General features: G+C 42.7%; 1 protein-coding gene across 5 annotated transcripts in view; it reads right to left on the bottom strand.

Annotated features, from left to right (window-relative positions):
• TBC1D32 (TBC1 domain family member 32) overlaps window positions 1-15,224 on the bottom strand; it is a 156,821-nt gene that overhangs the window by 57,621 nt on the left and 83,976 nt on the right. For all 5 annotated transcript variants that reach the window (XM_039528780.1, XM_039528779.1, XM_039528782.1 and 2 more), the window contains one exon: window positions 3,937-4,062. In XM_039528780.1, coding sequence (XP_039384714.1) covers window positions 3,937-4,062 — 126 coding nt within the window. The remainder of the gene's footprint in view (window positions 1-3,936; window positions 4,063-15,224) is intronic.

Raw genomic sequence — 15,224 nt, 5'->3', positions numbered from 1 at the left:
GGAAGTGTTATTTACCCCTTCACATAACACAAAAACCAGGGGTCACCCAATGAAATTAATAGGCAGCAGGTTTAAAACAAACAAAAGGAAGTACTACTTCAAACAATGCACAATCAATCTGTGGAACTTGTTGCCACTGGATGTTGTGAAGGCCAAAAGTATAACTGGGTTCAAAAAAGAATCAGATAAGTGCATGGAGGATAGGTCAATGATATTAGCCAAGATGGTCAAGAATGCAACCCCATGCTCCATGCTGGAACTGGATGAAGGGATAGACCATTTGATAATTGCCCTGTTCTGTGAATTCCCTGTGATGTTCCTCTAGTGTTATCTGAACTGGTGATCTGCTAGGTCACTCTAATCCCCGACTCTGGGAGCCCACTCCTGGGCTGTTCACGCACAGCCTCTAGCATGTAAGCTGCTTCTTGGATTGTACAACCGAATGACATTAGTCAATATCTTCGGTCCCAGACACAACCCTAGGAACTTCCGTCTTGCAGTGTCCAGTTATGCCCACTGGACACTGCAAGCTTATATGAGTTCGTCAATTTAAGAAAGAAATTGATATGTACTAGGCTTGTTATCCCAAGGGGAGTCTCTGACATGCTTCAAATCAAACGCACTGCTTCCGGTAGAATAAATGAACAAATTTATTAACTACAAAATAGATTTTAAGTGATTATAAGTCAACGCACAACAAGTAGGATTTGGTCAAATGAAATAAAAGCAAAACACATTATAACCTGATCTTAACACTTTCAGTGCCCTTACAAACTTAGAAGCTTCTCACCACAGGTTGGCTGGTTGCCCTTCAGCCAGGCTCTCCCCTTTGATCAGCGCTTCAGTCCCTTCTCTTCATGTGTCATTATATAATTCCTGCATCTGTAACTTTCACTCCATGCATCTGACGAAGTGAGGTTTTTTTTACCCACAAAAGCTTATGCCCAAATAAATCTTTAAGGTGCTACTGGACTCCTTGTTGTTTTTTGTGGATAGAGACTCACATGGCTACCCCCTGATAAATGAATAGCAAATGTAACTTTTCTTGTCTGCATAGTAAACACTGGCATTTTTATCTGTTTGAATAATCAAAGTGGTGTTTTCCATGCCTTCTTGGTTGCAAAGATTTGAACTGCTTCCTGCTGAAGGTCCACAGTCTGGACCAGCTCATGCTTTATTGCGATGGTTGCAAGGCTGACCAGCCTCTCCTGTGTCATTGTAGAGCGTAGATGTGTTTTTATTAACTTCAGCTTGGAGAAGCTGCATTCTCCACTGGCAACTGTTACAGGAAGTGTTAGAAGTATGCGCAGAGCAACAAAAGCATTTGGAAAGAGGGTGATCATCTTATATGTGCACATATATTCCTGAACAGCTTTTGGAGTTGATGCTGCTGAAATGTATCTTGAAAGGGCTCTCAGTTCATCACCTAAATCACTCGCATCAATATGGCACGTCAGCATGTGTCAACACTTTCTCTAGTGTCCTGCATTGCTGGTGTAGATTTTCTTCAGGTATAATGAGGAGTTTTGAAATATCATACAACATCCCAAATATACTGCTGTGTTCCTTGAGCTTCATGAAAGGTTCTTCAACTGACTGTATTGCACAATATAGCACCTGCTTAAAGAATTCAACTTTGAATTGTTGTTTGGAGTCTCTTATGGGATTATCCCGTGCCTCATAATCAAAATGTCGTCTTCTTCAGTGACTCTTGTATTCTTGAATGGGTGGGAAAACAGCTTCAGTGTGAAGTTCGTCTGCCAACTTCTGGGCACTCTTCAGAACATTTTGAAATCCCTCATCTGAAGAGTAAGACTGTAGATATGACTTTGCTTTGTCCAGTTGTTCCATTGCTCCAGATATATCAAGGTTAACACCTTGGAGTCTCTTGCTTACAACATTTATTTCAAACAGTATGTCATGCCACAACACTAAGCCACATGGAAATTTGAAGTTATGCATGTTTCTGGTGATTCCATTTACCTCTGCCACTGTTCTCCCACGAACAGTTCCTGTCATAGCATTATCCTCCATGATGGCAACTATGACATCATCTATCTTCCCAATTTGGTGTTTGATAGGCTTTATCGCCTCCACTTGACTTTCCCATTGTGTGGCACTCAGTGGTTTCAGTGTCAGAGAGGATGTTCCCAGATGCTGGTTCAAAATTTGCCATTGATGAGTTGATGCAGAGAAAAATACATAGATGCTTTGAATTACGTTAAAAAATTCAGCAACCTCACTAGAAGCTGATACTGCATCACTGACCACCAAGTTCAATGAATGAGAACTGTATGGGACAAAAAAAGCTTGAGCGTTTAACTCTCGGATCCATGTCTGCACTCCTCTGTTCTTTCCTCTCATGTTGGCACCATTATCGTAGCCCTGAACTCTCATGTCGGCTATTGCAATTCGCGTATCTTCCAGATTTTTAAGAAGCACCTTTGTCATACCAGCTCCTGTAGTATCATCAATGTCAAATTCTAGAAAATGCTCTCTGACAGTCACCATTGCAGGGACATTTTCACTAGGTTCTGTTGTTGTTACAAAACACACCATTAAAGTCATTTGTTCCATATGGCTGATGTCAGGTGTGCAGTCCAGAATAACAGAGTAATATCTTGCTGACTTCAGATCTGCCACAATCTTCTGTTTGACTTTTGTTGCCAGTAACTGTATGATCTCATTTTAAATTGTTTTTCCAAGGTAGTGGTGGTGTGTACATTTCTTGGGTGGTGACTCTTCTTAGATGCTCCTGGAGTACAGCACCAAACTCAGCCATAAGCGCCACAATTTTAAGGAAGTTTCCATTGTTTGGCAAATACAGCTGATTTGAAGTTCCACTCGGTGCTAGGTTTTGTGTAGCAAGCATTCTCACAATGGCAATGAACCGTTTCAGAACATTTTGCCAGTAAAGAGACTCTTTACTGGCAAAATGTTCTGAAACGATTCATTGCCATTGTGAGAATGCTTGCTACACAAAACCTAGCACCGTGTGGAACTTCAAATCACAGACTTTAAATCCTTCCTAAACTTCTGAATATATTCAGCCACTGGCCCCCCTTTAACCTCAGTATCACCCTGCTAGGAGTCTATGATGAAATCCAAGGGACTCTTGACCTTTCTCCCACACAAGATATCAAATGAGAGTCCTTGTGGAATCTTGATTTACTTCCAGCTAAGCTAATAACAGATGGGTAACATTATATCCCAGCCATTTGCCCTCTTGGTTCCATTTATTCCCAGCGGAGTTTTTAGAGTCCCATAAAACCTTTCAACTGAACCATCTGTCTCTGGGTGATATGGAGTACACCTCAGCTTTTTACCCCACATATTCTCCATAATTTAGTAAAATAATTGGGAGATGAAATCTGATCCATAATCTGACACGGTCTCCTTTAGAAAAATCTACTCAGCTGAAAATAGTGAACAGAGCCATAGCCACTGTGTCAGCCTCTATATTAGACAGGGCAACTCCCTCTGGGTATCTGTGGGATACACCAAAAATGACATGTGTAATAGTCATAAAAATGGTACTGAGTGCATTAGTCCACCAGTATTTCCAGTGCTGCCTCATACCTGATGTTCCCTGATGTTCTACTTTAAGGTCTGACAAAGTGGTACCCTGTATATCTGAATGTTAATGTATGACAATGCTAACCTGAAACCACAAGCAAAATACCAATCCCTGTTCTTCCTAAACAGTGCTGTTAAAAGAAATGAAACTTTTCTCATCCGTTTGGTCCTTTTCTAAAATGTACTGGCTGAACCTTGGGAAACAGTAATTTGCTGATAGTAAGGGGGGGGGGGAGAAAGCCAGCCAATGCATAATTAGATACAGTAAAAGCAATGCAGTCCTCAGTGAAAATGTGAAAAATAGTTGTTTACAAGTGCCTAATGGGTGGGGGGGAAATATATATATATATATATACTCACTGGTTCCACTGATGACATCAGGTTTGGCTTTCATGATTTTGCAAAACTGTTTTCTACAGTTTTCAATCCACACTAGCTGTTTATCTGGATTTTTTAAGAATGCCAACAGCTTGTTGAGATCACTATCTAAAATAAAAATAAAACACAAAACAACTTTATCATAGCAACATTTTAAAAAATAAACAGTAAAAAAGCTACAAGCTACAGATAGGCCTGAGGGCTACTGTTCCTTAGCTTCACAGGGAGTGAGTACAGACACTAGTACTGTTCAGAGAGGAACAGGAAGCGCAGCTGACTCCTCCATCTCTTTGCTATCATCTTAGCCAGTGTTTGAGCAGCCCTCAAATGCTCTCACGAAAAAAAGATTGTTCAGCACTCTATAAGTAACAATCATGTATATCCCATGCTGGCTGTTCACCATCACATGGGAGACGTAACCAATCCAACTGTGGAGATAGAAAGCAGGATTTTTTGTGCTTTATCCCAGGTCTTTGTACCCACCACATCTGATGGGGGGACTCTGGGTCATGTCTCACCTCCAGAATTCCCACACCACCTCCTACTGAGAATGGGGAAGTGCCTTGACACTGGCATTCGTAAGTGCTGCAGTTGAAGAGTATTCGGCTTTTTTCAGGAGTACACTTGACCCTGGACACATCTTACTAAAAGATCAGGGCCTTGATTATCCCTTTTCTAGGTTTTAAAAGTAACTTCAGAATTGAAGTCATGCAATTGCAAGTGACTTATCTTTAGGAATCAACAAGCTATCTTGCTTATTTAGCAAGAAAATGACCTTTTACAAATGTTCTTATTTTTTACTTCTTAATAATACCTTAATATTCAATTTTAAATTATCCTACAGCAAAAAACACTTCTTGCAAGTAACCTTATTGTTTTGAACTGAGCGAGAATATTTATTTTTTGGTTTTCACAGAATTATTACATTGCACGTCATTTATTTCAAACCAGTCTCAGGATTTTAACAGTGTACTCATTATAAATTGTTTCCCTGTCACTGGGATTTATTTAACCAATTCAAAATAAATCAGAAAAGCTGATTACACTACTTAACTATTAACATTAATAATTCTTCCAAATTAATTAACAAGGAAATTCCCTTGTTATCTCCAAATAATTAAATCCTCAGTCAATGTCTTTCCAAATAATATGTGCTGACTTTAATAGTTGGTTATGAGAGCCTGAATATTTAATATGAGGCAGGATTACAGGATTTGTAGATGTTTCTTTCCCCTTTGCTGTAATATGTTGCAAAGGCTAGGGTTTAAGATAATTTCAGAACAGTGCAGAAGTATCAATTTACAAGTTAATTAGTTATTTTGCTTTACAAAGTCCTCTGGTGGAATTAAAGTTGGCAACTAAGGATCAGCTGGTATGTAGTTATACTCAGATATACAGACACTCTTTTCTTAACCTGTGTATTATATAATCTTTTAACATTAGCTTTAATAAAAATTTTAAATCTGAGATTTTTGTTGCAGGAGAACAAAATAAAAGATCAGGGTGAAATCTTGACTCCATTGAAGTCAATGGCACAATTTCCAATGACTCAACAGAGCTAGGATTTCATCCATTTCATCACTGCTCCTGGTTCCTTAATCTGATCTTTTGTCTCTTATCTCTCTTCACATAGTTAGACAGTCAATCTCCATGGCTTTTTCAGTAATGTTTTTCTACATGTATTGTTTTATTCCTGTCTCTTCCCTACAGTCTTTACAACAACTTAGTCTTCACTGTGCTTAGGTTATGCCTCCCAGAATTCTGCGTCCACTTTATATCCACACAATCTCTTCACCAGTCACATTCAATCATGCAGATAGAGTTTAGCGCTAAACTCATCCCTGGAACTTCATTCCCCAAAACACTTCGTCTGATCCTGCAAAAGCAGCTAGCATCTGGCTTGCTCATGTCTCATACAGCTGATATGCACAAAAAGTACCAGTGGTGTCAGTGGACACAGGACCTTGCAATGTAACTTTTTTGTGGATGTAACATTTTGCAATTCTATGTCACATGATCAGAGCAAAAAAGACCAGACTCTAATCAGCATTCCTGTACATAACACCCTTACTGCAGCACAGGTAGAAGTTTCCCTCAGCGCTTGGAAAGAGTCCATATGTCAGACAAGCACCTTTCTGAAGATATTATCTTGTTTTCCAGAATATCAGCTTTCTTTTCCCCCCTTTTTCTTTATTTAAAAAATAAATAAATAAATCTCCAACTGGAAAGAAAATCTCAAAAATGTAACTGATGTAGAGATGCCTGCTTGAGTCTGCTGAGGGTCTGGAAAGGTGAATGGCTCTGAGAGGTGTAAATTGCCCCATTTCACCTCACTGAAGTGTTAACTCAGACAGAGATTATAATTTATATGTCAATATTATTAACCTTCCTTTCTCATGTAATGAAGAACAGATCTGAACAATTCACTGTGAGTGACGTCTCAGTTTGATGCTACAAATGGTGTTTGGGGGATACCCTCCCCCCCAAATAAAATAAAATGGTGAAGGAACCAAACCCAAGGAGCCTAGCACAGTTCAGGGGCATATTCAGGCTCCACCAATGGGGAGCCAAGCTCTAGGAGCCAAGAGGCACACATAATCATGTTTTAATAGACCTCTACCCTGATATAATGCGACCCGATATAACACGAATTTGGATATAACGTGGTAAAGCAGTGCTCTGGGGAGGTGAGGGGGGAGTGGGCCGCGCGCTCTGGCGGATCAAAGCGTGGTTTCACCTATAACGCGGTAATATTTTTTGGCTCCTAAGGACAGCGTTATATCGGGTAGAGGTGTCTCTGCATTATGTTCTGTGAGAATGGTCTCATTTTGGCATATGGATGGAGTTTATTTTATGGACAGAATTTCAAGGATTATCCACCATCTCTTTTCCTCCACCCAGGTTTCTCTTAACAGGTTTATAGTTAAATAGACAATGCCATTTCTTCGAACTTAGAATGTAAAATATATTTCAGTTGATTCGTAATAAACCAATGTATCTTGATTTAACTTTTGAATTGCAATGGTTACCTCCAACTGAACTTGTGAGAAAACAGTTAAGTTTCAGAAGTTGCTAGGCAAGAATATCCTGCCCTAAAGGTATGATCAGTCAGTTAGAACTCCAACTACATAATACATCTATGATGTGCTCTATTGGTTAAGTGGGTTAGTACTCAATTTCCTGCAGTGCATTTGTATATGTACAGTTTCTCTGAAACTGGTCTGAACCAGAACATTGTAGCTCTCCTAAAGTTAAATTAATCTCTCTCCATAAAAGAAACTACTTTCTAATTCTCCTCCAAACTCTACTATTACTCAGATAGCTTTTTGTGTCTAAAGTGTCTTGGCATGAACTGGGGAACATAAATACCATAAGCCTTTATATCTGATTGCTTTTATTGTGAAAATCTGAATGAGTTTCTACTGCATTCAAGGGACAATAGCAAAATCTCACTGTGATCAATTTAAAACCTGCAAATTCACATGGATAATAACCAAAATAATAAGCCTAATGGGCAAAGTGTCCAACTTATAATTCACAAGCTATTGAATACAAATCCTATTAAGGGTATTTTTTAACTAAAGACTTTATATAAGGTTTTTCTCTCAGTGTCAAGTGAGTTGCCATTTAATTATCTTTATCAGCTGTTCTTAAAATGGTGGACAAAGGACGGAAGCAGGGAAGGAAGACCAGGTCATAGAAGAGAAATGCAGGTGAGGAAGATAGTTGTGTTCAGAGCTTTAAGCAGGGCACCAGGAAGACAGAAGTAGCTGGTAACTGGAGTGAGGGAGGAAAGAGCAGGACAGCTTGATGATAGGATTGAGGAGTATGTAAAGGGTGTGGGGCTGGGTAAAGGAGGGAAGCAGAATCCAAAAAGGGCAAGTCCTTAGAGCAGTAGGTGCTCCCCACCCCAAAAGTTGAAGGAAAAGCTCTAGATAGAGACAGAAGAAAGCTCGGGGAACAAGGGCTGAGGGGGGTGTATGGGTAAAAGGTTCTGAGCAGAGAAACAGGGTTGGGAACAGGGTCTGAAGAGGTTTGTTGTGGGGATTCTAGGCTTTGAGAGGCAGAAAAAGAAGGAAGCTTTGGGAGCAGTGGCTGATGAGGTCTGCGTGTGGAGGGTCCTGAGCTGTGGGATTGCTGCTCTAGGAACTTCAAGAACTCTGTGTGGCTAGATTTCCAGTCTTGCACAGGTCCTGAACTATACTGGAGGCCTAAAGCTCCCACCTTGCACAGATCCTTAGCTAGAGAGGAGAGAATGACAGTGGGGTCTTTGGCATGATAGAGGAGCAAATGTTACTGTAGACAACATGAGGATGTTGTACATTCACAATGGAAAAACAGAAAAGTTGGGAGAGGAGGTGGTCCATGCAATTCTAAATAGAAAAGAAGTGTCAGTGAGATTGTTTCTCCACAAGGAGGTTATCTCTACACAAGAACGTTTGAGAAACCCTGATCTTTATCATCAAAACATACTGCTCCTGAAAATTAGACAATGCATCTATTAAATGTAATTTTGCATGTGACAAGAAATGCAAAATGCAAATTAAAAGCATAAATCATGAGAAGTTAATTTAATTTTTAGTATTATTTTGCTTTGAATAACTTATGGTATTGTTAATATCACAGATAAAGAAATCTCACTTATTTTTAATTTGGTATTGCCCCTAAACAACAAGAGGACTGTGTGTATTATTCTAAACACTTACCCCTTAGCAGTTCTACCCCAAATTATATTACTGAAATATAATTGAACACTTAAGGTAAAAGAAAAGTAACAGGGTATCTTGCTACAGTGTAAACAGATGGAATTTACATATTTCCTCATGCAAGTAATGACCTTTCTAAGTCATTTGAAGTTTCATCATAAATTATGTTTCAAATTCAGACTAACAGAAGAGACACACAATATATTATTGTCCAGTGCTTCAGCCTGTAGGTCTCTAACTCCAGGCTGTGATAATTCATGCAAATAAATCACATCTTATGATTTTATTTTCCACATATCCTTTCCTAACAAAACAGAAACCACATGGACAAATGCCTAGCACCTGCCAGCACAGAGTAGCTTCTTGGAAAGTTTGAAGCATTATGTCCTTTGGGTAAATCCTGCCAGCTCAAGTTTCTGCCATAAAGGGGAGATGGGTGATATTTCTGTCTGCATCACAAGAACCTTATTTTCAATCCAGTAAACAAAGATGTCTGGTTGCCACAAAGGGCTTGTCACTAAGAGAAAGGGCTCTCTTCCTTCATATTCCCCATTTATTGAAAAGGTATGTTCTGCACAAGGCAGGTTAAAACCACTGGAAATGTTTTTGACTATAGTCTTTCCATGCAAAGCTACAGGTCCAAGATGGAATGAAAATGTTTTCACTTTTCACAGAAGGTACATGTATTCATCTTTCAACAGCTACAAATGAGTTCAGGGTGACAAGGCTTGAATATTTTAATTCCCTATTAGTAGGCTTCCATCAGTGTTCTCATCTTGCAGTAAATACTGAGTCCAACTGTACACCTGCTGAGTAGCTGTGATAATGTTACGCGCATCCTGCATTCTTTGATGGCAGTCTATAAAGTGACAGACTGACTTTAAATTGTCTTTGGTGGTCTATAAACTCTTACAACAGGGGAGAAACCTAGCTATGTTTGGGAAAGTCTCTGTGAATCTGACAGGTATCTACATGCTGACACTACCCACAATAGCTTTGCAGATGATTTGGTTTTACTTTAGCAACAACAAAATGTAGAACTTGGTCCTCTGGATATCCATCCATCTTAGCTTATTCACCCCTGCCTTGTAACATGGTATCACAGAACTTTACTTTTTCAGGCATTTGCAGCTTTAAATCATTTTGAAGCCTCCACGTTCCTTTTAAATATCATCAAATTGTTTGGCTTTTTAAATAGTTTATCCAGTTTTCTTATATTTGTTTTACAAAATTGTTAGTCACAAATTCTTCAAAATGGTTGTGAGCACCTTAGCAAGGGGGGAAGTGGTGATAAAGGAGTAACTACAGTGTTATTACTGTTATCAATAGTTACTGGATGTCAAGAAATTGACATCTAAAATTTGTCTGATATGAGGGCTTGCTATGCTAAGTAATGAATGAGCTCAATGACTATGGCAGACAAATTTCATATAAGTGGATGAATCACAGAAATAATAACCCATTTGAATCATTCTGACAATTGTTATTTTAAAAGGAATCTATTTTCCATTTTTTGGTGTTTTTACTCCCAGAAGGCACAAGCATGTCTTTAAGAAGAGAGTTATGAACTAGAATTCACTTAATGTGTACCACCCCTTCAAAGGATTTATAAACTCATACCTGAGAGTTGACAGCTGGGATTCAGTGACCCCAATGGAAACCCATTAAACTTATTCTATTTATTTATGTATTTCTTAAGTAAACAAATCAATAAATAAAATATCATTCCTCACCCCAGAACTTACACTGTCTTCCACCCATGCAAAATGTATTTATTTTAACAAGTAAACAGTATCAGGCTGCTGTCTGCATCTCATAACAATGCCATCCTTGGAATGTGCATGTGCATGACAAGAATGGTCAGCAGTGCTTCCCTTATTATAGGCTTCAGGCCAAAGCACTAACAGGAGTTCCCGATGCACCGCAGGCTTCTCCAACAAAAGACAAATAGGAGCCACTGCTCTGCTTCTTCCAGTGGGTAAAAGGGACCAGCTGCCCTTGAGCTCCTTGCCAGAGGGGACAGCAAAGAGGAGACACTGGTCCAGACTTCATCCTCTTCTCCATAGGGCTGGAGAGAGAAGCGGCATAGACCACCAGTGAACTGTAAGAGAGGTGAGAAATTGTTTTTGCACTCTTGGCCGGCAGATAATAACGTTTCTCTGCCCCTTTGGGACTAGAAGCACAGGTATGTGGGGGGGGGGAGGGGGGGCAAACTGTCCTAGCTGGCTCCAGTATGGCTTCATTAATGGAGAGAGCTATTCTGTTGGGTCTGGGAGCATGCAGAATGCCTACGAGTTTGTGCTGGGAGCAGGGGCGGCTCTAGGTATTTTGCCACCCCAAGCACGGCAGGCAGGCTGCCTTCGGCGGCTTGCCTGCGGGAGGTCTCCGGTCCCGCGGATTCGGCAGCACGCCTGCGGGAGGTCTGCTGAAGCCGGGAGACCAGCAGACCCTCTGCAGGCATGCTGCCGAATTCAACCTGCCTGCCGCCCTCGCGGCGACTGGCAAAGCGCCCCCTGTGGCTTGCCGCCCCAGGCACGCGCTTGGCGTGCTGGTGCCTGGAGCCGTCCCTGGCTGGGAGTCTTGAATCTCATTGAAAGGAATCTAAAGTTCTCCAGCAACTCTGCAGAGAAGATCCTGGAATTTCCTGAAGTCATGGGGGGCGAGGAGGGGATGTATAAGTCACCACTTTGTCTTGAGATGACAGTGCCAGTCTTGCAGGTTCTGGGAGAACCACTGGATCTGGAGTTTAATGTTCCTCCACATCTGTCAGACCTGGGGACAGATCTGAGCATGCCCTTGGTGGGAGGGGAGACAAGAAGTGACTCCCTGGCAGATTGGATCGACTCTGTAGGAAGGTACTCTTCCCAAGCCCTCCAAAATGGCCAGTTGGAGGGGTCAATAGGTGGTTGAGGGGGCCCCAATGGCATGGGGTACCAGCAGCTTCAAGTTAGATGAGGTGGAAGTTGGTCTCAAACCAGTGCAGGTCTTTTGGGTAGTGGAGAACATGTAGGGTAAGGGAAGAGTGTTTCATTGGATGGCTCAGAATCTGGCAATGAGGAGAAGGCTGATTCTTGTTCCAGTGGCAATAGCATTGGTGCTGTTGAAGGGGAGGTGTATTCTGTGTATGGGCCGGGTGATCAGCTCCTTCCAGCAGTCAATTCTCTCAGGCCTGGTCTACACTACGACTTTAGGTGAAATTTAGCAGCGTTACCTCGATTTAATCCTGGACCTGTCCACACAACAAAGCCCTTTCTTTTTCCCTTGAAGGGCTCTTTAAATTGATTTCTTTACTCCACCTCAGACGAGGGGATTAGCACTGAAATCGGCCTTGCCGGGTCGAATTTGGGGTAGTGTGGACGCAATTCAACGGTATTGGCCTCCGAGAGCTATCCCAGAGTGCTCCATTGAGACCGCTCTGGACAGTGCTCTCAACTTAGATGCACTGGCCAGGTAGACAGGAAAAGGCCCGCGAACTTTTGAATTTCATTTCCTGTTTGGCCAGCGTGGCGAGCTGATCAGCACAGGTGACCATGCAGAGCTCATCAGCATGATGTGCATATTGCCCAGCCCGTACTTTGTGAGAAGTCTATGACCATGTCTATGTCCTCATTACTCTCGCCACCGCGCTGCTGTCACCTCCTCGCCTGGTTTTGCACAAAACAATTGTCTGCCATTGTTGGCGAGAGGGGCGACTGACGACATGGCTTACAGGGAATTAAAATCAACAAAATGGGTGGCTTTGCATCAAGGAGAAACACAAACAACTGTCACACAGAATGGCCCCCTCAAGGACTGAACTGAAAACCCTAGATTTAGCAGGCCGTGATTTCACAAAACAAATCGGGTCAATTTCTTGTTTTGATCCACTCCATCTATCTTTTACATCTTAGGCTGGCAGCAGACGGTGCAGTACGATTGCTTGCCATCGTCGTCTCCTGGGTGCTTGGCAGAAGATGCTGCATTACGATTGCTAGCCATCATCATCTCTTAGCTGCTCGGCAGAAGACGGTGCAGTACGAGTGCTAGCCATCGTCATCTCCTAGGTGCTCGGCAGAAGATGGAAATGACCTGGCTGAGTCATTCCCATGTCTGCCCAGGAGCCCCTGACCAATCTCACTGAGGTCGGCTAAAAGAGCAACCAGGAATATGACGACGATGGCTACCAATCGTAATGCACTGTCTGCTGCCAAAAGGCAATGAGCTGCTGCTGTGTAGCAATGCAGTCCCATGTCTGCCAGCACCCAGGAGACGTACGGTGACGGTGAGCTGAGCGGGCTCCATGCTTGCCGTGGTATGGCGTCTCCTCAGGTAACCCAGAAAAAAAGGCGCAAAACGATTGTTTGCCATTGCTTTCATGGAGGGAGGGAGGGAGGGAGGGGCCTGGTGACATGTACCCAGAAACACCCGCGACACTGTTTTTGCCCCATCAGGCATTGGGATCTCAACCCAGAATTCCCTGGGCGGCGGAGACTGCGGGAACTGCGGAATAGCTACCTACAGCTACCCACAGTGCAACACTCCGGAAGTCAACGCTAGCCTCAGTACTGTGGACGCAGTCCGCCGACTTAATGCACTTAGAGCATTTTGTGTGGGGACACACACAATCAACTGTATAAAAACGATTTTTAAAAAAAACAACTTCTATAAATTCAACCTAATTTTGTAGTGTAGACATACCCTCAGAAGTGATATTATCCCCCTGGAAATGGAGGGCCCCAATGGAGAAGGGGATTCTGGATTCAGAAGAGCGAAAATGTCTTGTGGGGATGGCCACAGATTCAGCCCTCCCCAATGTGAGAGGGGTTCTTCTTGTCCAGACCATCGGAGCTGGCAAGGAGGGTGGTATCTGAAGTTGGCAGTGATTGGAATCCGTTGGTGCTGACAGATCCTGGGGTTTGGGAGGAGCCGGGAATAACTGTACCAATGGAACATGGGCTTGTGCTTTCTGGTCATGCAACTGGAACTTAGTATGTCTTAAGTCCTCATGGGCTGAGTTGGTGGGTTTGTTTACAGCCGAATCCAATTTCTTTGAAGTGGACTTAGAGGAAAACTCATGCTTATGAGAATACTTCCTAGCTTCCCAACAATACCCGACCTTGGAGTCTGTGGGGGGTAATTATCCAACACCAGAGTTGGACTTCACAGCAGGAGGCCTACTCCTTACTGAATCAGGCCGAATCGCAGCCACTGGGAGCTGCGGGCAGCCACGCCTGAGGACGGTCAATGTAAACACTGTTTCGCGGCCCACCAGCGGATTACCTTGACGGGCTGCAGATTGCCCACCACTGCCTTATAATCACTTAAAATCCTATCTTTTGTAGGTAATAAACTTGTTTTGTTTTGTCTAAAACCAGTGTGTTGAAATCATAACTTGGAGCAGAAGAGAAAGTTACTCACCTTGCAGTAACTGAGGTTCTTCGAAATGTGTGTCCCTGTGGGTGCTCCACTCTAGGTGACAGTGCATCCCGGCGCCGTTGATCGGAGATTTTTGGTAGCAGTGCCTGGTTGAGACGCACGCACTCAGTTGGTATCTCCCATCTCGTTGGAATCTTCCTGAGTGCGTGCGCCCCACACCCTCCTCAGTTCCTTCTCTACCGTGGAGAATCATAGTAGTACTCCAAAGTAGAGGGGAGGAGGGCGGGGAGTGGAGCACCCACAGGGACACACATCTCGAAGAACCTCAGTTACTGCAAGGTGAGTAACTTTCTCTTCTTCTTCGAGTGCTGTCTCTGTGGGTGCTCCACTCTAGGTGAATGTATAGCAGTACCCACTATGGTTGGTGGGACTTTGGAGATGCGGCAGTGAGTACTGTAGATAGTACTGTATGGTCTACTATGGTGTTTGCCGTGGTGTCTTGCGTGAGAGGATAGCGTTTTGCAAACTTGTGTTCAGATGACCCCATAGCCGCTTTGCAAATGTCAGGAACGGAAACATTGTGTAGGAAGGCAACGGATGTTGACCTGGCTCGAGTGGAATGAGTTCTAATGCCTTCGGGCGGTTGAAGATTTTGCGCATGGTAACAGGATCTGATGCAGTCAGAGATCCACTTGGATAGACATTATTTAGAGATAGCCGTACCTTTCGATCTTTCAGTAATGGAAACAAAGACTCATGGCGACTTATGAAATGGTTTAGTCCTGTCTAAATAAAAGGCGATTGCTCGCCTGAGGTTGCAAGTATGCAGGGTTGCCTCTTGCGGAGTCTTGTGAGGTTTGGGATAGAAAGTAGGTAAGTATATAGGTTGGTTGAGGTGGAAGGTCGATACCACGTTAGGAAGAAAGTTAGGATGTGGTCTCAAAGTGACTTTGTCTTTGGAGAAGATTGTGTAGGGAGGGTGGGCCATCAGGGCGCTCATTTCACCAACTCTCCCTGCTGATGTTTTGGCAACTAAGAAATACACCCTCATGGACATATGGAGATGAGAGGTAGCCAAGGCCTCAAATGGAGGTTTCCTGAGAGCATGAAGAACGAGGTTAAGATTCCATGCAGCCGCTGTTGGGTAAATTTCAGGGTAGAGATTTTGCAGGCCCATGAGAAAGCATTTTATGGTGGGGTGGGTAAAGA

The sequence above is a fragment of the Mauremys reevesii genome, linkage group 3, assembly GCF_016161935.1.
Source record: "Mauremys reevesii isolate NIE-2019 linkage group 3, ASM1616193v1, whole genome shotgun sequence".
NCBI classification, from domain to species: domain Eukaryota; kingdom Metazoa; phylum Chordata; order Testudines; family Geoemydidae; genus Mauremys; species Mauremys reevesii.
Note: the sequence above shows the minus strand (reverse complement) of the source record. Positions and strands in the feature narration are given on the sequence as shown.